At 48.3% G+C, this 19,942-nt stretch overlaps 1 protein-coding gene across 2 annotated transcripts in view; it reads left to right on the top strand.

Moving 5' to 3' along the window:
* Positions 1-19,942, top strand: part of TONSL (tonsoku like, DNA repair protein) — a 347,227-nt gene that overhangs the window by 237,355 nt on the left and 89,930 nt on the right. For both annotated transcript variants that reach the window (XM_078686541.1, XM_078686542.1), the window contains one exon: positions 3,429-3,592. In XM_078686541.1, the coding sequence (XP_078542667.1) occupies positions 3,429-3,592 (164 nt within the window). The remainder of the gene's footprint in view (positions 1-3,428; positions 3,593-19,942) is intronic.

Here is a 19,942-nt window from a genome sequence, read left to right as displayed (position 1 = left end):
TGTTTGGGCTCAGGGTATGACTCCTTGTCAAGGGATGAGTGCACCCGAAGGGACCATGTAGAGAGCTGTACGCTCCCGAACACAGGAAGAAGTCATAGGCCTTGTGTGAGACCCACTGTCAATCGCTCCCCAGGGCACTCCTACAGGAAGACTTGTTTGTGGTCAAAAGCATCCAGTAAGTCGAAGTCCATGTGGAAACACAAGACGGCGAAGTGGGGGATGGGGGGCACACAGCGGCGCTGATATTACTTGATCTAAGCGCCGCGTTTGACACGGTCTCCCACCGGATCCTTTTAGATTGTCTGGAGGAGGCTAGTGTCATAGGTCTAGCCTTGGAATGATTTAGATCGTTCCTGTCTGAAAGAACATTCCCAGTATCTGCCACCCCTTTCTCTCCCGCGCCCAGTCCATCAGACAAGTTGTTCCTAAGGGCTCTGCCCTCAGTCCCATACTTTTCAATCTTTACGTCCAACCCCTAGCAACGGTGGCCAGGGACAATGGTCTTACCATGGTCTCGTATGCTTATGGTACGCAGTTGGTGGTAGCCCTCTCCGACGACCTTACGCAGGGCGCAGCCAAATTTCGGAATGGCCTTGCGGCGGTTGCGGAGTGGATGACCACCAGCTGCCTTCAGCTCAACGCCAATAAGTCCGAGGTGCTGTTGGTGGGGAGAGATAAGGGACTATGGAGTGATCATTGGTGGCCCAAGACCTTGGGTTGTGCTCCCACCCCCAAGCTGGTAGAAAAAAACTCTTGGGGTTTGGCTGGATGCCACTCTGAGCTTTCAGGAGCACACCAAAAAAATGGCAGGTACCTGCTTTGGCCTACTCCCGGGATTAAGGCCCTTGTTGGGGTTCTTTGACCCTTCTACCCGCCAGATGATGGTTCAGGCAGTCATCCTGTCTAGGCTGGACTATGCTAATTTGCTCCTGCTAGGGGCAAACAAGGCAGAAGTGAATTGTCTGCAGCGTGTTCAGAACGCAGCAGCCCAAGTTCTGCCTAGGCCTCCCAGAACCTGTTCTGCAACAGGGGCTATCCGTCGCCTACATTGGCTGCCGATGACCACAAGGATCGAATTTAAAACTCTGTGCCTACCTTTTAAACATTTTTTATTTTCTTCCCCTGAGATCCTGTCCAATCTGTTGGCACCTTACCTACCCACACGCCAGCTACGATCTGCTGAACAATATCTGGTTACGGTTCCTCAAGTGAAGCACCTCCGTGCTGGAGGACGCTCTTTTCGCTGTTTAGCGGCTGAACTGTGGAACTCTCTGCCTACGCAGATTCGTTGTCTGGACAACCTGTTTTCCTTTCGTAAGGCGGCCAAAACATTCCTGTTTCCCGTGGCCTAGTCCCCGTTTTCCTTATTGATACTGCTACCAGCGCCGGGACACCTCTTCTCTGTAGCAGCTGTGCGCTATATAAAAAGAACTAACATGACATAACATAACAAGTGAGACTTAACCCAATCTTGCCACTCTCTATCTAAGGAGAAGTTGTGAGGGCGCTAACTTGCTAACCAGCGTAGAGACCCATGTCGCTCCCTCTTTTATCGGCATCAGAGGATAATACAATACCAATGCTGATATCTGACCCCGAACCGGTGTCAGCACAACCCCTGACAGAGATCGTACCCTAAATCTGTTACAGCTGACCTTGTACCCTCACTGCCTGAGTCTGAGCCTGCACTTCTGCTATTGTGGCGGTACCCTCAAAGGCTCTGTTGTTTATTTGGTTCCGACTCTAACCAGCGCTTACCACCACTTGGACCTTACTTTGGTGGTAATCTGTATGATTTACCCCCATGATATGATGATGACAGTCTTTACATGGACTTACATGTGGTAGTTGGGCTTGATGCTTACCTTGATATATAGTTCAATTCCCTTTTTGGATCGCCAACAGAGGAGAGTGCTTCCTTTGCTGTGGTAATTTGATGAATGGCTGAGGAACTGGACCTACAACTGCCTTCTGTTGAACTCAGGACCAATGTCCTTACAGAAGTTTTGCAACCTTGGTCAGCCTCATCAGAGCCCTTGCCTCCATTCAATGAACCCCTCACTGACCCCTTTGTAGGCACTTAGTTTAAACCCTGTTCTTCCTCGCCAGTGAATTGGAAAGAGCTAGAAACCATAGACCTGCTCCTGATGACACAGATTAACGTACGTAGCATCCTACTCCAGAGAATTTGATGGTCCAGGCTTCCACCAGCAAGGTGAACCCAGTTCATTCACTGCAACCTCTCTGGACATAGGGTCAAGGGATGAGGCATTCAGAAAATTAATGTTCCCTTCGGCTAGCCTCACATTGAAGTTGGTCAGTGCTGTTCGTTTGTGGTATAATCACTCCCTCTGTGATATGGCCAGCAAGATTTTACCTGCCGTCCCAGAAGAACTTAGAGCCTCGTTGGCCCATACCATCCAGATGGCCAAAATGCGCTCAAATAGGTGAATCTGGTTGGCCTTGATACTATTGATGATCTAGGTTGAGCAGTTGGCACTAATCTGGTGCTTCGTTGCCATCTGTGGATGCTTTCCACAAGGTACTTAGGAGAAGTACAGGCCATCTTTAGGGAAAAGCCCTTTAATGGCTCACATCTGTTCAGCAAGAATCATATTCTGCCTTAAGGAGAGTGGGACCGGAGCCTGCGCTCTAAATCTTTTGACCCCTGCCAAGCAGTTTCCTCACTAGTTCATGAAAATCCGAGGCTACTCCAGGGGGTTCAGGTACAGACAACGCCAGTCACCCGAGTCTTTTCGAGGCCCGGGGTCGTGGATCTGGCAATCAAAGAGCAGATCACTAAGGCCATCCGTCTTCTCAGCCTCCTTTCCCTGTGCCAGCAACCTCAAAGTCACTTTAGCTTGCGATTAAAATACACAACCAGCCTTTAGAATGCAGGATCCAGCAGTTTCTTCTAGGGCGGCGATCCATTACCTCTGACAGATGGGCCCTCCAAATCGTGCAGGATGGCTATGTCCTCCCCTTTTTTCTGCCCCACCACACCTTTCTCCCACATCAGAACAGCTCTGAGGATCACCTGTCCATTCTGATGCAAGAGGTGCAAACGTTTTCTTTCCTACAAAGAGGGTTCTGTAATGGGGACACATTATTACCTTATTGTTTCCTTGTGCTGAAGAACGATAGTGAGCTTTGACCTATCTTAGATCTTCTCCCTCTGAATGCCTTCATATGGAAGGACGCTTTTGGAACATCAGGGGCACACTTTTAAATCCCCAGTAGCATAATGATACCAAATAAATTCGACAGATTTTGCCTACCAGCTTCAGCTCTACATTTGTGACTGTATTATTGGAAGGGATGCCTAGTCTGTGCCTGGTCTTGGGTGGCAAAGGAGGAGGCTTTTGTTCTCATTAAAGTAAAACTTGTAACCAATAATAGCCACTGCTTTCTTTTTTTTCCCCTGACAGAGATTGTACAATTTCTACTCGAACATGGAGCCAATATTAACGACCCCGGTGGTCCACTGTGTGAAGGGATTACACCTCTTCATGATGCCCTTGCCTGCGGTAACTTTGAAGTGGCGCAGTTGCTCATACAGAGAGGGGCCTCTGCAACACAGAGAAATGCCAAGGTAAGATGGATTGCACACATCTAAATTTTGGAGTAGCTTCTTTCTTCTTGTTTCTTTTGGTCATGGACAGTATTAGTCTTGTGTTGGAAAATTGGTCCTTTTGCCTTTTTGTGAGCTGTAGGTTTTCTATGAAGCCATACGATTTATGATTGAGAACACTATTCCTTGACCCTGGTGCTCTCATGTACCAACTGGTCAAACCTCTGTCTTTACTACACATGCTGGTGCACATTGCATGGAACTTATGAGCTTTGTATGGAACAGTTTTCAGATACATGAAGTGCAATGGAAAACACATTATAGTGTAAACAAAGTGGAAAGCAGAGAGAGCTAAAGTGATAGACATTGAATTGGGAACAATGCAAGCCGAGCACTTGAGGTTAGTTGAGAGATATTCATTAGTTGTCCGTGTTTAGATGTTTCCTGAAAGAGCGATAAGTGGGCCAAGCTCTTAAGGGTGCTGGAGGAGAGCTCTAGGGTGATCTTGCTGCACATATGAATCTTTAGGAAGATTTAAAGCTTTGGATTTCCAGGTGTAGTGAGATTTTCCTTTTATCTTCCTGAGCTGATAGGCAACACTTAGGGTAGGGAGGATTCTTTAGGTGAGTGCCCGTGTATGCCACACAACTGATTTTACAATTAATTCTCCTTTGGGTGTAGCTGTGGTCATCATTTTTTATAGATCAATACTCTAGCTGCAGAGAGGAGAACTTCTTTCAGTGGGTAAGTGAAGAAGACAATTTGAATGCAGGTATTTAATCTTTTTAGTCTGTGAAATGGATGTATTATTTGAGTTTGGACGAGTTGAGTGAAATGGTGGTGAAACCAAATGATTTCATTGAGGAAGATCTGGATGGATAAACGCCATTCACCTTCAGTTTGTCAATTAGTGAGATGTGACATTTATATTTGTGTCTGAGTGCCATGAGGTATAACTAATTTTTGTGCATTAAGAAGTTGTTTGCCTTTCATTTCTGAACTTTTGTTAGGTAAGAGTGCAGTGTGATCCTTCTGGTGGTTGATGAATCTTTTTGGTAGAGTTGTGTGTCGTCCACATACTAGTACATAGGGACTCCATGTTCCCAAATGGAGAACTCGGGTGTCAGAGTTTAAAAATGTGTATGCAGAGATTGATTGTTGAGGAACACCATATGAGAGAGTTCTTTCCAAAGTGAACCTTTCCATCTTTATCAACAAATGATGATTCGCTACAGAGGGTGCAAACTATTCCAGATCTTGGCCTCGGAAATCCCTGCGGTGCTCAAGTTTATTCCAAATGATGGAATAAAAGGTGACCACGTTTTTTGTTTTCTTGGACGCTGATTTTCAGTGGAGGTTGACTGTGTGTGATAGGTTCACTGCTTAAGGCGTGGCTCGGTCCTCAGGCTCAAATCATGGCCCTCTCTTGGATTACGTATTTAACACGCATACTGGGTCCTTTTAGTATGGGCCTGTATCTTACATTCACCCATGTGGAGGATCAGAGTTTAGCGATGGCAAGAATAGGAGCAGTTTGCCGATTGCGGCAGACTCTGGAATCTCTGTTGCTAAGGTTACAGTATTCAGAGTGCAGCCAGCTTCCTTATCTTTTGCTGATTTAGAGTGCTGTACCTTCACTGCTGCACTTAGAACATTTGCCCTATGTGGCTGATATTAAATCAAGCATTCCACCTATCACTTTTGTATATTATTATTAGCCTGGCGTTGGTACGCCTACCTAACTAGCTAATTTCCCCACCTGTCCAGAGCAGAGGATGTCACCCCAGGAGGTCAGAACAGTATCTCAGATGGCACGCAGGCAGAAACTAGCCTGGAAACACACCAGAGGCTTGTAGGTTTTCGGGGGGCACCTCTAAGAGGCCCTCTGGGTGTGTGTATTGATAACATATTTTGATAAATCCATCACTGGAATTAGAGTGGGTTTATCAATAATAGATGTTTGATACCAAACTTCCCTATCTTCAGTGAAGCCATCGTGCAGCTGGAGAACCGGTTTTCACCAGTGTCCAGAACATGTTTTAAAATGGCTTTCCTGATCATGCGTACTGGCAATAACAGGACTGACCAGCACAGGGACATATCTGCTCATGCCGGGTCTGGTGGCTCAGTGGACTAATGCATCCACTGCAGAGGCCTGTGTTCGGCCTCATGGTCATAGTTTCCAATCCCAGCGGGTGCACTCAGCCTTTCATCCATCTGAGGCCGATAAAATGAGTACCACTGAGTTGGATAAAAATAAACATCTGTTATTCAGCGCCAAGATACCTACGGGTGAACGTGCGCTTTACAAATACACATTGTTATATGCTCATGCAGGTATGCCCTCACCTCTAATATTCAGCACCATACCTTAGGGCTGTCAGGACTGCTGTAGGGGTGACTTACAAATATTACATGCAGTGTTAGAGGACATGGCACACAAGGATGTGTGACATGTTGTGTTTTCACTTTTGTCTGCACCAAGACACGCAGCCTTCAATGGCTGCCTTTGCATGTTCTTGATGAGGGGTCCCTTAGGGTGGCACAATTTTTGCTGCTGCCATTAGGTACCGTCTTTAGTGCCGCAGGACCTAGGTACCAGATCATTTATTAGGAACCTGTAGAGGGTGCTAAAGGTTTTGCCAATTGGGAGAAACAATTGAACATTTTTGGAAAAGAGCTCTGGCGACCTGGTTAGCAGGAACTCAGCACACTTCCAGTCGAAATCAGTTTCCCGGCAAAAAGTGGGGATGACCATGTCAAAAAGAGCTACTTTCCTACGATGAAGATTTGATATTTTAATGCCTTTTGTCCCATCAGTGTTCAATTTTTTGGAACTGCGAACATTGAAAGTATACATTATTCTTGCCACAATGGAAGACTGGTTAGCATAGAAGGAATTGAGTATAACTAGCTTGTTGAGATGGTATCTGTGAGAAGTTGGCCTGGTAGGGGATGTTTCCAATTCTGGAACCACCTACTACCTGACCAAACAATCCCCTTATGGTGTCTGGTTGTAAGTCAACCTTATTAGACAAGCTATCCTAGTGGTAGCATGGACTAAGCAGCCTAAAGGCTTAACTTAAGAGGTCGTGTTAAGCGAGCTGTTTTACCACATACAATCCTGTAATACCAAATGAAAGGACACCACACAAGTATATATTATAAAAATATATGTGTTTATTACTAAAAACAATCCCCAGTATTCTTTATGAATAAAGGGGCACAAGCGTTAAATCAAAAGCACTGTTTAAACATACAAAGTTGCACAATTATGGATGAGGGCAGGGGGCCACTCAAACCATATACTAAACAAGTGGTATAAGAGAGGCCACTCGAACAGTGGTTAGGCCTAGGGCCTAGGGAATCGCTGGGAGCAGTCAGGACAAGCAATGCTGAAGTCGGGAATGGCCCTCGGGATTCGGGAGATGTGCGGAAAGCGCACGCATGCACCAATGTTAACCAATGGTGCGTAAAAGTCAAATAGTTAAAGTTTAAGGACACTTCCGCTGAACCTAGAGGAACAAAACTTAACACACAGACCCTAGAGGTGTGCACCAGTGTGGGAACACCGGCGGAGCAAAGTTACCTCACCCACAGGAAGTGGGTGCACAGGGTCGAAGTGGCGTCGGGTTTTGACACGCAGGCTCTTGGTGCTTGAAGCTGAAAGGGCTGCAGGCAGGGTGAAGACGAAGTGTCCGGTGGAGTCCAAGGGTGGACTCAAGTTGTAGAGTACCTGAAAGCAGAGGGGACAGAGTCTGGGTCACTCAGCAGTGACCAGGGTGGAACCAGGACGGAACCAGGCAATGTCGGGCGCAATCAGGTGGTCGTCGAGGCGCTTCTCTTCGCTGTCACGTGGGCTCTGGGGCATCTGCGACGTCCAGGAGCCGGTCACGATCTGTCCCACGCAGGCTCTCACCGTCGGTGCAGTCGGCTTCCGGTTTGGAGCAAACAAGCCTTGGTAAGAGCAATCCACGCGGGATTGGAAGATGGCGTCTCACTCGGACCAGGAAGGTCAGAGTCGGGGCTCCCTTTCAGGGGAGCTGGTGTGGATCTAGAGCAACTAGAATCACGAGTCTTCTTTTGTAGTTCGTCGGCACAGGGACCACAAGCCAGCTGGCAAGTGACCGGGCCAACGCGTTGAGCCAAATCGTGCCAAAGGGCCCCACGCAGCACTCGTCGAGTGTGGAGGGCTGAACTTCGGCTCAGGAGTAGCTCAGGGTGGGGGCTTCTCAAACCCCGGTGTACAGCTTCGAGGGTCACTCGTGGGCTGCACGGTCAGCGTCTCGTGGTCACTTCAAGATGGCGTGCCCCACGCTTCCGGTCGCCTCCACGGGTCTCAGCTTTGCAGGGACTGTGGATCGGGCTGTTAGAAGCTGGGCAGGCTTGATCTCGTCGATCTCAGTCGCTCGAGTTCCGGCGGGAACTGCAACCAAGTAGACGTCGAGGGCTGGATGGTGCCTGCTGCTGCAGGGTGGTCACTCCTTGACCACAAGGGAGATTCTTCGGGCTTCCACGTTGAGATGGAGGGCGAAGGGTCCAGAATATCGTTTCAAATGTTTCTTCCAGGAAATCTGATGTGCATTGGCACTGCTCCCACTCTTATTCGAATCTGGTGGGCGTGATTACCTGCTAGGTCCCCTCCTATGGGTGGGACCCAGGAAGTGGGTGGATACACCCCCTTCCTTTGATCCAGGCCGCCCTGGCACGAGGGCTGGAGTGCCCCAGAACCGGTTTGGCCGGATTATGCAAGGGGCAGCCTTGTGCGCCCCAGGCAGTGTCTGGTTTCTTTCAAACCTCCCTGCTACAATACACTATCTCCTGTCTGGAGGGCGGTGACACCCTCCTGTGACAGGAAACCCTTTGTCCAGGACCCCCTTGACTGGGTTTCGGTCAGCTCCAGGGGTCCAGACATTTGTCTGTGGCAGAGGCATCCATTTTGTGGATCTTAAGGCCTTTGGAGAAATCAACCGCATTAAAGTGAAGTAACATGTCTTACCCCTCTAGAGGGGTGGAATGCCATCCCCGTCGCCAGAACTGGCGAGGGGATGGTATTCCAAAGCGTATGACACCTTACACGACATGTTTTGATAAAGCCAAACCAGAGTTGCTAAATAACCGCGAGGATTATAAGGCACTTAATAGTATATGGTATGGCATTATCCTGAAACAGCTTAGGGATTTGTTCCCGACGGCTGCAGACAGGCTCAGCTCATGCTAGAGCTCCATCTCACATAAAAACCATGCACCCAGCCTCCAGGATTGGTGAGGCCTGTCTATAGGAGTGGCTCACAGGTTTACATGTGTCCAGATATAGGTTTAGACATAGGTATACTATATCTAAGCAAGGGGTGTGTACACCACCTTACCCCAGCTGAGTGATCAGCCAGTTGTGTCAATTTAAGAACCAGCCAGGGGTGGCAAAAGATATGCTGCAGCCCCTGGTAGGCCTTAGTGGCTCCTGTGCCCTGTGCACCTATAGTGCATTCTACAGGGGCTGACAAGGAGTCCATTTCCAATTGGTATGTACCTAGGGTACATGGAATCCATTTTACAGAGAGAGCAGATGGCCTGGGGCCCTGATTAGCAGGGAACCAGGTCAACTAAGTCAAAAAACCAGCTAAACACAGGCAAAAAATCTGGGGTAACCATAGTCAGGTAGCCACCTTCCTACATAACCCCCCCCCAAACGAAAGGAGATAAGGCTATCCTTGGCCAGGTAAGCCTATATTGCCTGAGTGGCCATATAAGGAAGTACCTGCACTAGCATGGGTACCCCCTGTCTCATGGTCCACTAAGCAGTCCCTCACCCTTTGGGTATTAGAGGGTCTCCACCATAGGGAATCACTACCTTGGGTGTGTTTATGCAAAGTTAAAGGCTGGTTTGGATATGGAGTATTGAAGCGAGGCTCTACTAATTTAGGGCTTAGCTTCCTCCAATTATCTTCCACCATGTGTGCCTTTCTTTCTTTAACTGAGTTGCACTGTGCTCTCAGGGTCAACCTCTGGCTACCTAAAGCTGGAGGCTGGGTCCCTCTGTTTGGCTTGCTGGAGGGACAGTTCAGGTTTGGGCCCTTTGGGTCCCAGGTTTGGCTGTGCCCAACAGAATCCATCTGTGGGAGGTCCCTAACTGTTTTTAAGGGGGCTCCCTTAGGAGTTTTTAAAGTTTTCACCTTACTAGGGCTACTAGTTTTGGTGCACCTAATCTTTTGATGGGGGTGCTTTATTTGACAGGGGGCCCTCTGGGTCTCACTGTCCTTCTTGTCCTCTGCAGCCCTGGGCTGGCTAAGGCAAGGGAGAGAGGGGCAGGTTACCTGCTCCAGACTGGGTCCCACCTGAGAAGGGTCCACTGACATCAGAGGTTCTGTCAGGCTAGGCCCAACCACCTCTGGGGCAGTTCCTTCATCAGGGGTAAGATCAGTTCCCTGAGGAGGCTGATCCTGTCCTAAAGTCTGGTGAGGGGGAGATTTCTCTTCCTCCTCCATGCTCTCAGTTTGTGTGGAGTTATCCATCATTTCAGGTTTCACAACACACGTGTCAGTTTGAGTTTGGGCTGTGGCCATCACAGCCCCACCAACCTTTTCAGGAGGAGACTCAGTTTGGGTTTCTGCTGTTATCATAACAGCTTTGCTATTCTGTTCAGGAAGAGCTTTTGCTAAAGATGGGGCAGGGAGTATCTCCGCCCTACCAACCTTTTCAGGAAGGACATCTTGAATTGGGGCTGTAGCCATTACAGCCCCACTAACCTTTCCATTGGAATTTACCATTCTAGAATGGATTTCCTGTTCAACCCCAGCCCAGGCTGAGATTTCTAAATCATTACCCAGTAGACAGTCTACAGGCAAGTTTGGGGACACTGCCACTCTCTTTGGGCCAGTGACACCTCCCCAGCTGAGACTTACTACTGCCATGGGGTGATTTGTTTGGATGCCATCAATGTTTATTACCTGGTATGTGGCACCAGGTAAAAGTTGCTTAGAGGGGACTATGCCATCAGCCACCATGGTGATGCTAGCCCCTGTGTCTCTAAAAGCTTCAACTCTTAAACCATTGATGATGGGTTCTTGTCTATACTTGCTCAAAGTATTTGGGCAAGCAGAGAAGTTGGCAAACCCCATGCCAGCCTCATAAACAAGATCATTGGGTGATGGGGACCTGGATAGGCCAGGGTCCACCTGATTTCCAAAAGTAAACCCACCCAGATTCCTGGGTGTGCTTCCACTTCCTGGGGGATTACTGCTGACAGTAACAGGAGGTGTTGAAGCTGGCTTTGGAGGTATATTTTCTTTATTGTTATTCTTGGGACAACAGCTGTCTGTTTTGTAATGCCCCACCTGTTTACAGGGATAACAATAGGGTTTTTTCTCAGTTGAAGAAGTGTCTTGGGACCCACCCCCATCCTTGGAGTTTTGGGGCCCTGGGGAAGTCTTTTCTTTACTTTTATCCCCACCCTTATCTTGAGGCTTGGTAGACTCCTTCTTCTGGTTACTGTCCTGATTCTTAGGCCTAATCCTGGTTCTGACCCATTTGTCTGCCTTCTTTCCCAATTCTTGGGGAGAGGTCAGATCAGAGTCTACCAGGTGCTGGTGTAAGAGCTGGTTCTGACAATTACTTAGGATCTGCTCCCTCATAATCAAATTATACAATCCTGTAAAGTCATGTACTTTGCTGCCATGTAGCCAACCCTCCAGAGCCTTAGTAGCACAATCTACAAAATCAGTCCAGTCCTGAGTCTGTGTCTTCTGGGTATCTCTGAACTTCAACCTGTACTGTTCAGTGGTTAAGCCAAACCCATCTATCAGAACACTCTTCAGGACTTTGTATTTGTTTGCATCCTCATGTCTGACAGTGAGGAGCTTGTCCCTCCCTTTCTCTGAAAAGGAGTACCATAAGATTGCTGCCCACTGTTCCTCAGGAACCTGCTGTACCATGCAGGCTCTCTCAAGAGCAGTCATCCATTTGTGGATGTCATCCCCTTCTTTGAAGGGGGGCACAATCTTTGTCAGGTTTCTACTATCATAGGACCTGGGTTTCTCTTTTGGAATATTGCTGCCACCAGTGGCATCTAAGCCACACAATTTCTGCTCTCTTGCCAAGGCAAGTTTAGCTTGAGCTAAGGTAAGCTTAGCTTGACTCAGGGCTACCTCCTCTCTCTCTATCTGGAGTCTGACAGCCCTCATTCTAGCCCTATGCTCAGCTTTCTGAGAAGCACTCATGCCTCTCTCTGATTCTCTGGAGGCACTAGAAAGATGAGAGTCCCCTGAGGGAGATCTCACTCTTCTGTTGCCTGGGAGAATCACATGTTGGGTTCTGGGGAGGTGCTGGCCCTCTCCATTCCCCAGTAGGTCCAAGTTGGCCTGGCTAAGCCTACCAACTGGAACCTGGCTACCCTGATCCTGTACTTCTAAGTCCTCAACCTCTGAGTCCTCATCCAAGTCATCATCATCCTCCTCTTCAGGGGGATCAACTGCAGGGGGGTTCCCTTCAGTTCCTGTATCTAGGGAAGCTGCTTTTGCCTTCTCTAAGTCATCCTGTTCTAGGAGTTCTACTAGGATTAGGCAGGTGGGGCTTCTGCCCCTTTTTAACCCTCTTGCTTTGCACAAGACAATCAAGTCTCTGCGGGTTAGTTTGTCATATCCAGAAGTTGCCTGGGTAGGGTCAACTGTCACAGGACTAGACCCTGAGGCCTTTCCTGTGTCGGACATGGTTACTAGTGAGGTGTAAGTGGTGCACTTACCTACACTAAGTGTTTTCCTACTGGACCTTGCTAGTGAGTTGTAGTCAGGGGTGTGCTACTCCCTTCAACCTACAACTACTAAGTTCAGTAGAACTTAATATGCTAAGCTTTTGATTTTATATGTACCTAGAGGTACTTGATGTGATCTTTCAATTTGATATAAAGATTGCAATGGTAAAACAACAGCAAGCTCAAATCCGCACCGCTGCTCACCAATGTGAGAAGTTGGCCTGGTAGGGGATGTTTCCAATTCTGGAACCACCTATTACCTGACCAAACAATCCCCTTATGGTGTCTGGTTGTAAGTCAACCTTATTAGACAAGCTATCCTAGTGGTAGCATGGACTAAGCAGCCTAAAGGCTTAACTTAAGAGGTCGTGTTAAGCGAGCTGTTTTACCACATACAATCCTGTAATACCAAATGAAAGGACACCACACAAGTATATATTATAAAAATATATGTGTTTATTACTAAAAACAATCCCCAGTATTCTTTATGAATAAAGGGGCACAAGCGTTAAATCAAAAGCACTGTTTAAACATACAAAGTTGCACAATTATGGATGAGGGCAGGGGGCCACTCAAACCATATACTAAACAAGTGGTATAAGAGAGGCCACTCGAACAGTGGTTAGGCCTAGGGCCTAGGGAATCGCTGGGAGCAGTCAGGACAAGCAATGCTGAAGTCGGGAATGGCCCTCGGGATTCGGGAGATGTGCGGAAAGCGCACGCATGCACCAATGTTAACCAATGGTGCGTAAAAGTCAAATAGTTAAAGTTTAAGGACACTTCCGCTGAACCTAGAGGAACAAAACTTAACACACAGACCCTAGAGGTGTGCACCAGTGTGGGAACACCGGCGGAGCAAAGTTACCTCACCCACAGGAAGTGGGTGCACAGGGTCGAAGTGGCGTCGGGTTTTGACACGCAGGCTCTTGGTGCTTGAAGCTGAAAGGGCTGCAGGCAGGGTGAAGACGAAGTGTCCGGTGGAGTCCAAGGGTGGACTCAAGTTGTAGAGTACCTGAAAGCAGAGGGGACAGAGTCTGGGTCACTCAGCAGTGACCAGGGTGGAACCAGGACGGAACCAGGCAATGTCGGGCGCAATCAGGTGGTCGTCGAGGCGCTTCTCTTCGCTGTCACGTGGGCTCTGGGGCATCTGCGACGTCCAGGAGCCGGTCACGATCTGTCCCACGCAGGCTCTCACCGTCGGTGCAGTCGGCTTCCGGTTTGGAGCAAACAAGCCTTGGTAAGAGCAATCCACGCGGGATTGGAAGATGGCGTCTCACTCGGACCAGGAAGGTCAGAGTCGGGGCTCCCTTTCAGGGGAGCTGGTGTGGATCTAGAGCAACTAGAATCACGAGTCTTCTTTTGTAGTTCGTCGGCACAGGGACCACAAGCCAGCTGGCAAGTGACCGGGCCAACGCGTTGAGCCAAATCGTGCCAAAGGGCCCCACGCAGCACTCGTCGAGTGTGGAGGGCTGAACTTCGGCTCAGGAGTAGCTCAGGGTGGGGGCTTCTCAAACCCCGGTGTACAGCTTCGAGGGTCACTCGTGGGCTGCACGGTCAGCGTCTCGTGGTCACTTCAAGATGGCGTGCCCCACGCTTCCGGTCGCCTCCACGGGTCTCAGCTTTGCAGGGACTGTGGATCGGGCTGTTAGAAGCTGGGCAGGCTTGATCTCGTCGATCTCAGTCGCTCGAGTTCCGGCGGGAACTGCAACCAAGTAGACGTCGAGGGCTGGATGGTGCCTGCTGCTGCAGGGTGGTCACTCCTTGACCACAAGGGAGATTCTTCGGGCTTCCACGTTGAGATGGAGGGCGAAGGGTCCAGAATATCGTTTCAAATGTTTCTTCCAGGAAATCTGATGTGCATTGGCACTGCTCCCACTCTTATTCGAATCTGGTGGGCGTGATTACCTGCTAGGTCCCCTCCTATGGGTGGGACCCAGGAAGTGGGTGGATACACCCCCTTCCTTTGATCCAGGCCGCCCTGGCACGAGGGCTGGAGTGCCCCAGAACCGGTTTGGCCGGATTATGCAAGGGGCAGCCTTGTGCGCCCCAGGCAGTGTCTGGTTTCTTTCAAACCTCCCTGCTACAATACACTATCTCCTGTCTGGAGGGCGGTGACACCCTCCTGTGACAGGAAACCCTTTGTCCAGGACCCCCTTGACTGGGTTTCGGTCAGCTCCAGGGGTCCAGACATTTGTCTGTGGCAGAGGCATCCATTTTGTGGATCTTAAGGCCTTTGGAGAAATCAACCGCATTAAAGTGAAGTAACATGTCTTACCCCTCTAGAGGGGTGGAATGCCATCCCCGTCGCCAGAACTGGCGAGGGGATGGTATTCCAAAGCGTATGACACCTTACACGACATGTTTTGATAAAGCCAAACCAGAGTTGCTAAATAACCGCGAGGATTATAAGGCACTTAATAGTATATGGTATGGCATTATCCTGAAACAGCTTAGGGATTTGTTCCCGACGGCTGCAGACAGGCTCAGCTCATGCTAGAGCTCCATCTCACATAAAAACCATGCACCCAGCCTCCAGGATTGGTGAGGCCTGTCTATAGGAGTGGCTCACAGGTTTACATGTGTCCAGATATAGGTTTAGACATAGGTATACTATATCTAAGCAAGGGGTGTGTACACCACCTTACCCCAGCTGAGTGATCAGCCAGTTGTGTCAATTTAAGAACCAGCCAGGGGTGGCAAAAGATATGCTGCAGCCCCTGGTAGGCCTTAGTGGCTCCTGTGCCCTGTGCACCTATAGTGCATTCTACAGGGGCTGACAAGGAGTCCATTTCCAATTGGTATGTACCTAGGGTACATGGAATCCATTTTACAGAGAGAGCAGATGGCCTGGGGCCCTGATTAGCAGGGAACCAGGTCAACTAAGTCAAAAAACCAGCTAAACACAGGCAAAAAATCTGGGGTAACCATAGTCAGGTAGCCACCTTCCTACAGTATCCGAAGGCACTTTGAGCTTAGAAGTCCTCAACTAAATGTTTTCTTTTGCAAACTATAGTGATGCTTCCTTAATTGTAAATGGTTCAATCTCCCCTACATTTCTTGCAAATTGTAATGCTAAGAGGAGTAGTGCCTGTGCAAAACAGCTACAGGTACTTTAGTTCTGAATTAAGGATCTGTTCAAAGGAGCTGATATTAGAAGGGTCATTTCTATATTCACCTTCCATATTAGTTAAGGCAGATTTACTAGGGTAAAGAGGACTCTCTTTGGTGATCCATTCCATAAACAAGGAAGATGATTGAGAAGACCTCTATGACGATCTATTCCCAGCTTTGTCCTGATGCAAAAACAAAAAGGTATGTTTTATTGAATCTGCAGCGAGAGCAGGTACAAGCCTCTGTCTGTTCACTGAATACAAAAGTATTTCCACTTGCTTCTATAAGTATTGGCAAAGGTTTTCCGGCATTCCAGAGGAATTTCTAAATGTGCAAAATGTTATGTGGTGAGGAACCAGGCTTGAGTTTCAGGGACTTGAGGTCATGGTGTAAGACCTTCCACAGCTGCTGCGATAGAAGAAGTGGATTGGTTTTGAGAGTGATCAATTGGCAATGAGTCCGTTGCAGAAGATTTGTGAACAAATGCGGTCTCAACCACGCTGGTGCTATGAGAGTCAGATTACATGATTCCCTCTTAGTTTTGCTAAGGGACCAGGAGAAATGGAAGCAGAAGCATTAATCAAGTCTTCAAAACCACTAACTCTCTGGTTCCTGGTTGCCAGCTCTGCTGGCAAAGAATGTACATTTCTCATTCTGTGGGGTCCAGTTGGTGCGCCCGCAGCATGCAAAGATTGTTTGCAGCTGGTCCAGATTGAGGCCACATTTGTGAAATCCGTTCATGAGTAGTTGAAGGCATCAGCCTAGTTATTCTCAACTAGAGGAAGGTGCTAGACTGAGAGACACACTGCTTGACTGCCTAGTCTCACAGACCTTGTGCATGCTCTGACAAATTATGACATTTTGTGTCTTTTTGGTTCCTGATGTAAGACTTGGAGGTGGTCATGAAAACCGGCTGACTGGAGCCATCTTAAAAACCAAGACGATAACTGGCCATGTTAAGACATTCATGTGAGCATTTTTTCCCTCCATAGTCCACAGTCCTTTTATGGAGAATTCTGCTTTTGAGTCCCTTACCCACCCCCAGGCCATACATTGATGCGTTTACTGCCGTGTCCTAACTGGATGAGAGGGCTTGAAAGGAATTTGGACGGAGCAGTTTTTAGGCATCCTTCACCAGATCAGCACCTGCCACTACTGTTCCAGCTCCTGCTGAATGTGACACAAATGGGGATCAACGGGATGCATTGTGACTAAAAGCCTCGAAGAGAGTTTAAAATTAGACTTGTGCTGTGCTGCGTTTCAAGAGGTTTGTGGCCATGGAAGCAAACTTTGAAATGCAATCCTGTTAGGTGAGAGCCAGGGAAAACAATGCCATGAAATGTCTTCAATCACTCTGAGGATAGGATGACTCAAGGATGGAAGAAAGATTGACTTGCTTTCATTTAGGGTGAGATCCCACAGTTGAAAAAAAGATATAGCCCATGAGAGTGCCGAAATGTGGAATGATGCGGCTCCACATTGGCCCCATTAGTGCTGGAAGGGATAGCTGTAGCCACATATAAGCACCACCCAAGCACATTGACTTCATTTCTTTCTATGCCTTCAAACACTGAACCAGAGCTAGCTCCTTCTCGTAAGATGGCATTTTTTTAGGAAAAATCATTTTCTAGTTTGCAGGGGAATATGTCCCCTCCTGAAAACTAAAGGGTTTAAGTCTTGTTGGGACTGTTGAAAACAGTTGTATGTGAAGAGGTGTCGCTCTGATGTTTGCGTTTGGGCCACAACTCTAAGTTGTGTGAGTGGTTTGTCATTATGCTTCCGAAGGCGATTCTGGATTATGAAGCCAATCTGTACTTCGCCTAACACCAGAGAAAGTCATGAAAGGCCTGTTCCCAAAGTTGAGAGCGCGGACGCATTCCAGCTCTCAGAGCCGCTCCATTGATAGGTCTTCATCACATCTTCGGGTAAGTCAAAATCCAAAAAGAAACATAAATGTCAAATTGGGCCTTGTCCAGTCCAAGCCACCCGTCTCCTGAGAGGTCACCCGGACATAATGGTGTGCTCCACTCTTGTTCCCGGTCCTTCTCAGAGAAACAAATTCTGCAGCTGATGCACCCAGAATTTCCAGGGCTATTGGCGATGTTGCTGCAGGTTGAGGTGTTAAAAGTAGCCATGTTGCGAATCTTTTGCACCCTGCCGGCTCCCTCTAGTGCGCATTGAGTCCTCATGGATCCATCAAGGTCACCAGTCTGGTTACCGCTGGAAAATCCACTTTCACTGCAGTCTGTTCCTCCTGAACTCGCTTTGGGTTCAGCTTGGACTCTGGAGCAGACGTAATGTCCTGTACCACGATCCACACCAGAGGATGGTACCATCCTACTGTCCTGGTCGACAACAAACCCGCCTCGACCTCAACCAAGGTTGTGCCCAGAACGTGACCAGCCCCTGTTTTCTCTGGCTGAGACACAAAACTGCAATTTGCCTAGAATCCACCTTCCAGAGATCCACTCAACTTTTCGGATTGGATTGTGACCAAAGCCTTTGGTGACGATGAAGATGATGGGGATGAATTTCCCTCACAATATGATTCTAACAATTTCCATCAGGTTAGAGGCCAGTGTACTGGACACCTACCCTGACACTTAGCTGGGTTCTCGCCGTTGTCCCTCAATGTAAGAGTGAGCCTCATTAGCTGTGGTCATCAGAAGGGCAGCTGAAGTCCTGGACGTATAATTGGCATATATTGAAGTAAGAACCAATGTACTCAATGAATTTATGCAACCTAGGCAAACCTTGTCTGAGCCCCTGCTACCTTTCAACAAAGCCCTGACTGATACCCTCATAGGCACCTGGGCTCCACCTGCTTCCTTTCCAACAGTAAATGGACAAGTAGCAAATAACCACACACCTCCTCCGAGGGACCCTGTTGAACCTTGTACTCCGGGGAGCCTAGTGGTTCAAGCTACCATTAGCAGGATCAACCCATGGGTAAATACGTCTATGCAATATGGGACTCAGTCATGTAGATATTGCCAACAGTCCCGGAAGAGTTCTGCGCCAATTTGGCTCAGTCCATTCAGAATGTGGGCACATATGCCATACGTTCGGGTCTAGACACAACTGAATAATTAGGTGGAGCAGTTGGGACGAGCGTGGTACTCCAGTACCACATCTGGATGAGGTCCATAGGCATCTTTGGTGACATTCATGCATTGCTCATGGAGATAACTTTTGATGGCTCTCACCTCTTTGGTGAGAAGGCAGACTTGCCCTCAAGGTCCTTAAAATAAGTAGAGCCACATTTGCGCTCCTCAGTATCTCTACACACTGATATCAGTGTTCACAATAGTTTGACCCCTTTTGAGGCATCAGCAGGGGTTTCACTTATAAGCAACAATAATGCCCACCACCTCAACAGTAAGCACCCCGGTACTTTCAAGGTAGAGGCTCCAACAGACAGTGTCCAGGTCTGCAGGGACAATGAATCTTCCTGTCCCCTACTCCTTTGGCAGCATCCTCCAAGCTGCTTTAGTTTCCCCTTCACAGCGCATAACCACTTTGTGGGATACAGAATCAGTTAACTTCTCCGCGCATGCCAGGCCATAATATCCAATGGGTGGGTTCAACTGATAGTTCAGCTGGGCTGCCCCCTACCATTCCATTCTGACCCATCGCCTCTTCCACCCACATCAGAGCGCTTTCAGAGGATCACTCATCCATTTTGCTGCTCTTTTAGCAAAAGGAGCCATAGAGAGGGTCCCTTTTTTGGAAATCTGAACTGGATGTTACTCTTGTTAAATCCTTGTGTCTTGAAAGAACAGTGACCTTCATCCTAGTTTAGATCTTTGATCTCTGAATTTCTTCCATTGGAAGGACAAATTCAAGAAAGTTGCCCCATGTTATCTCTACCCTGGATCCCGGAGACTGGATAGTAAGGCTGGACCTCTATTTCCATGTTCCATCTTGCAGGCCAACAGGCGCTACTTGTGGTACAATGTGGGCCATTAGCACTTTCAGCCTCACCAGTGGGTGTTCACAAAGATGATGGTAGTGGTCGCAGCATACACTCTGAGGTCGGGTGAACTAGTTTTCACCTACCTCGACAACAGGCTGTTGAAGGCTGGCTCACCACACTTAGTCGGAAACCATTTGCAGACGACAGTGAACTTTCTAACATTGTTGAGGTTCACTGTCAATGTGCTGAAGTCTCGCGTCACTCCTTCTCAGATGCTCCCTTTTCTTTGGCACTATGTTGGATACAGTGTATTACCTGGCCTTCCCTCAGGATCAGTAATCTCAGGACATTCAGGCTGTGATCCCGATGTTTTGGCCTCAATCCTGGATCTTAGTTAGGGTGCCTCTTAAAACTTCTTGCCCTTTTGGCCTCCCATGTCGACCACACCAGGTGGTGTACGTGGGCTCTGCAGTGGGATTTGAAGTCTCAGTGGGCAGCACCAAGATAAAACCCTTCTATTATAATGGTAGGGCAGCGAACCAAAGATGTAGCCTTAATTATGATTGGCAATCCAGAGACCGTGTTAAGGTCACTTACG

This window comes from Lissotriton helveticus, chromosome 4_1 (assembly GCF_964261635.1).
Source record: "Lissotriton helveticus chromosome 4_1, aLisHel1.1, whole genome shotgun sequence".
Classification (NCBI taxonomy): domain Eukaryota; kingdom Metazoa; phylum Chordata; class Amphibia; order Caudata; family Salamandridae; genus Lissotriton; species Lissotriton helveticus.
The sequence above is the reverse complement of the archived record's forward strand: the minus strand, read 5'-3'. Positions and strand labels throughout refer to the sequence as shown.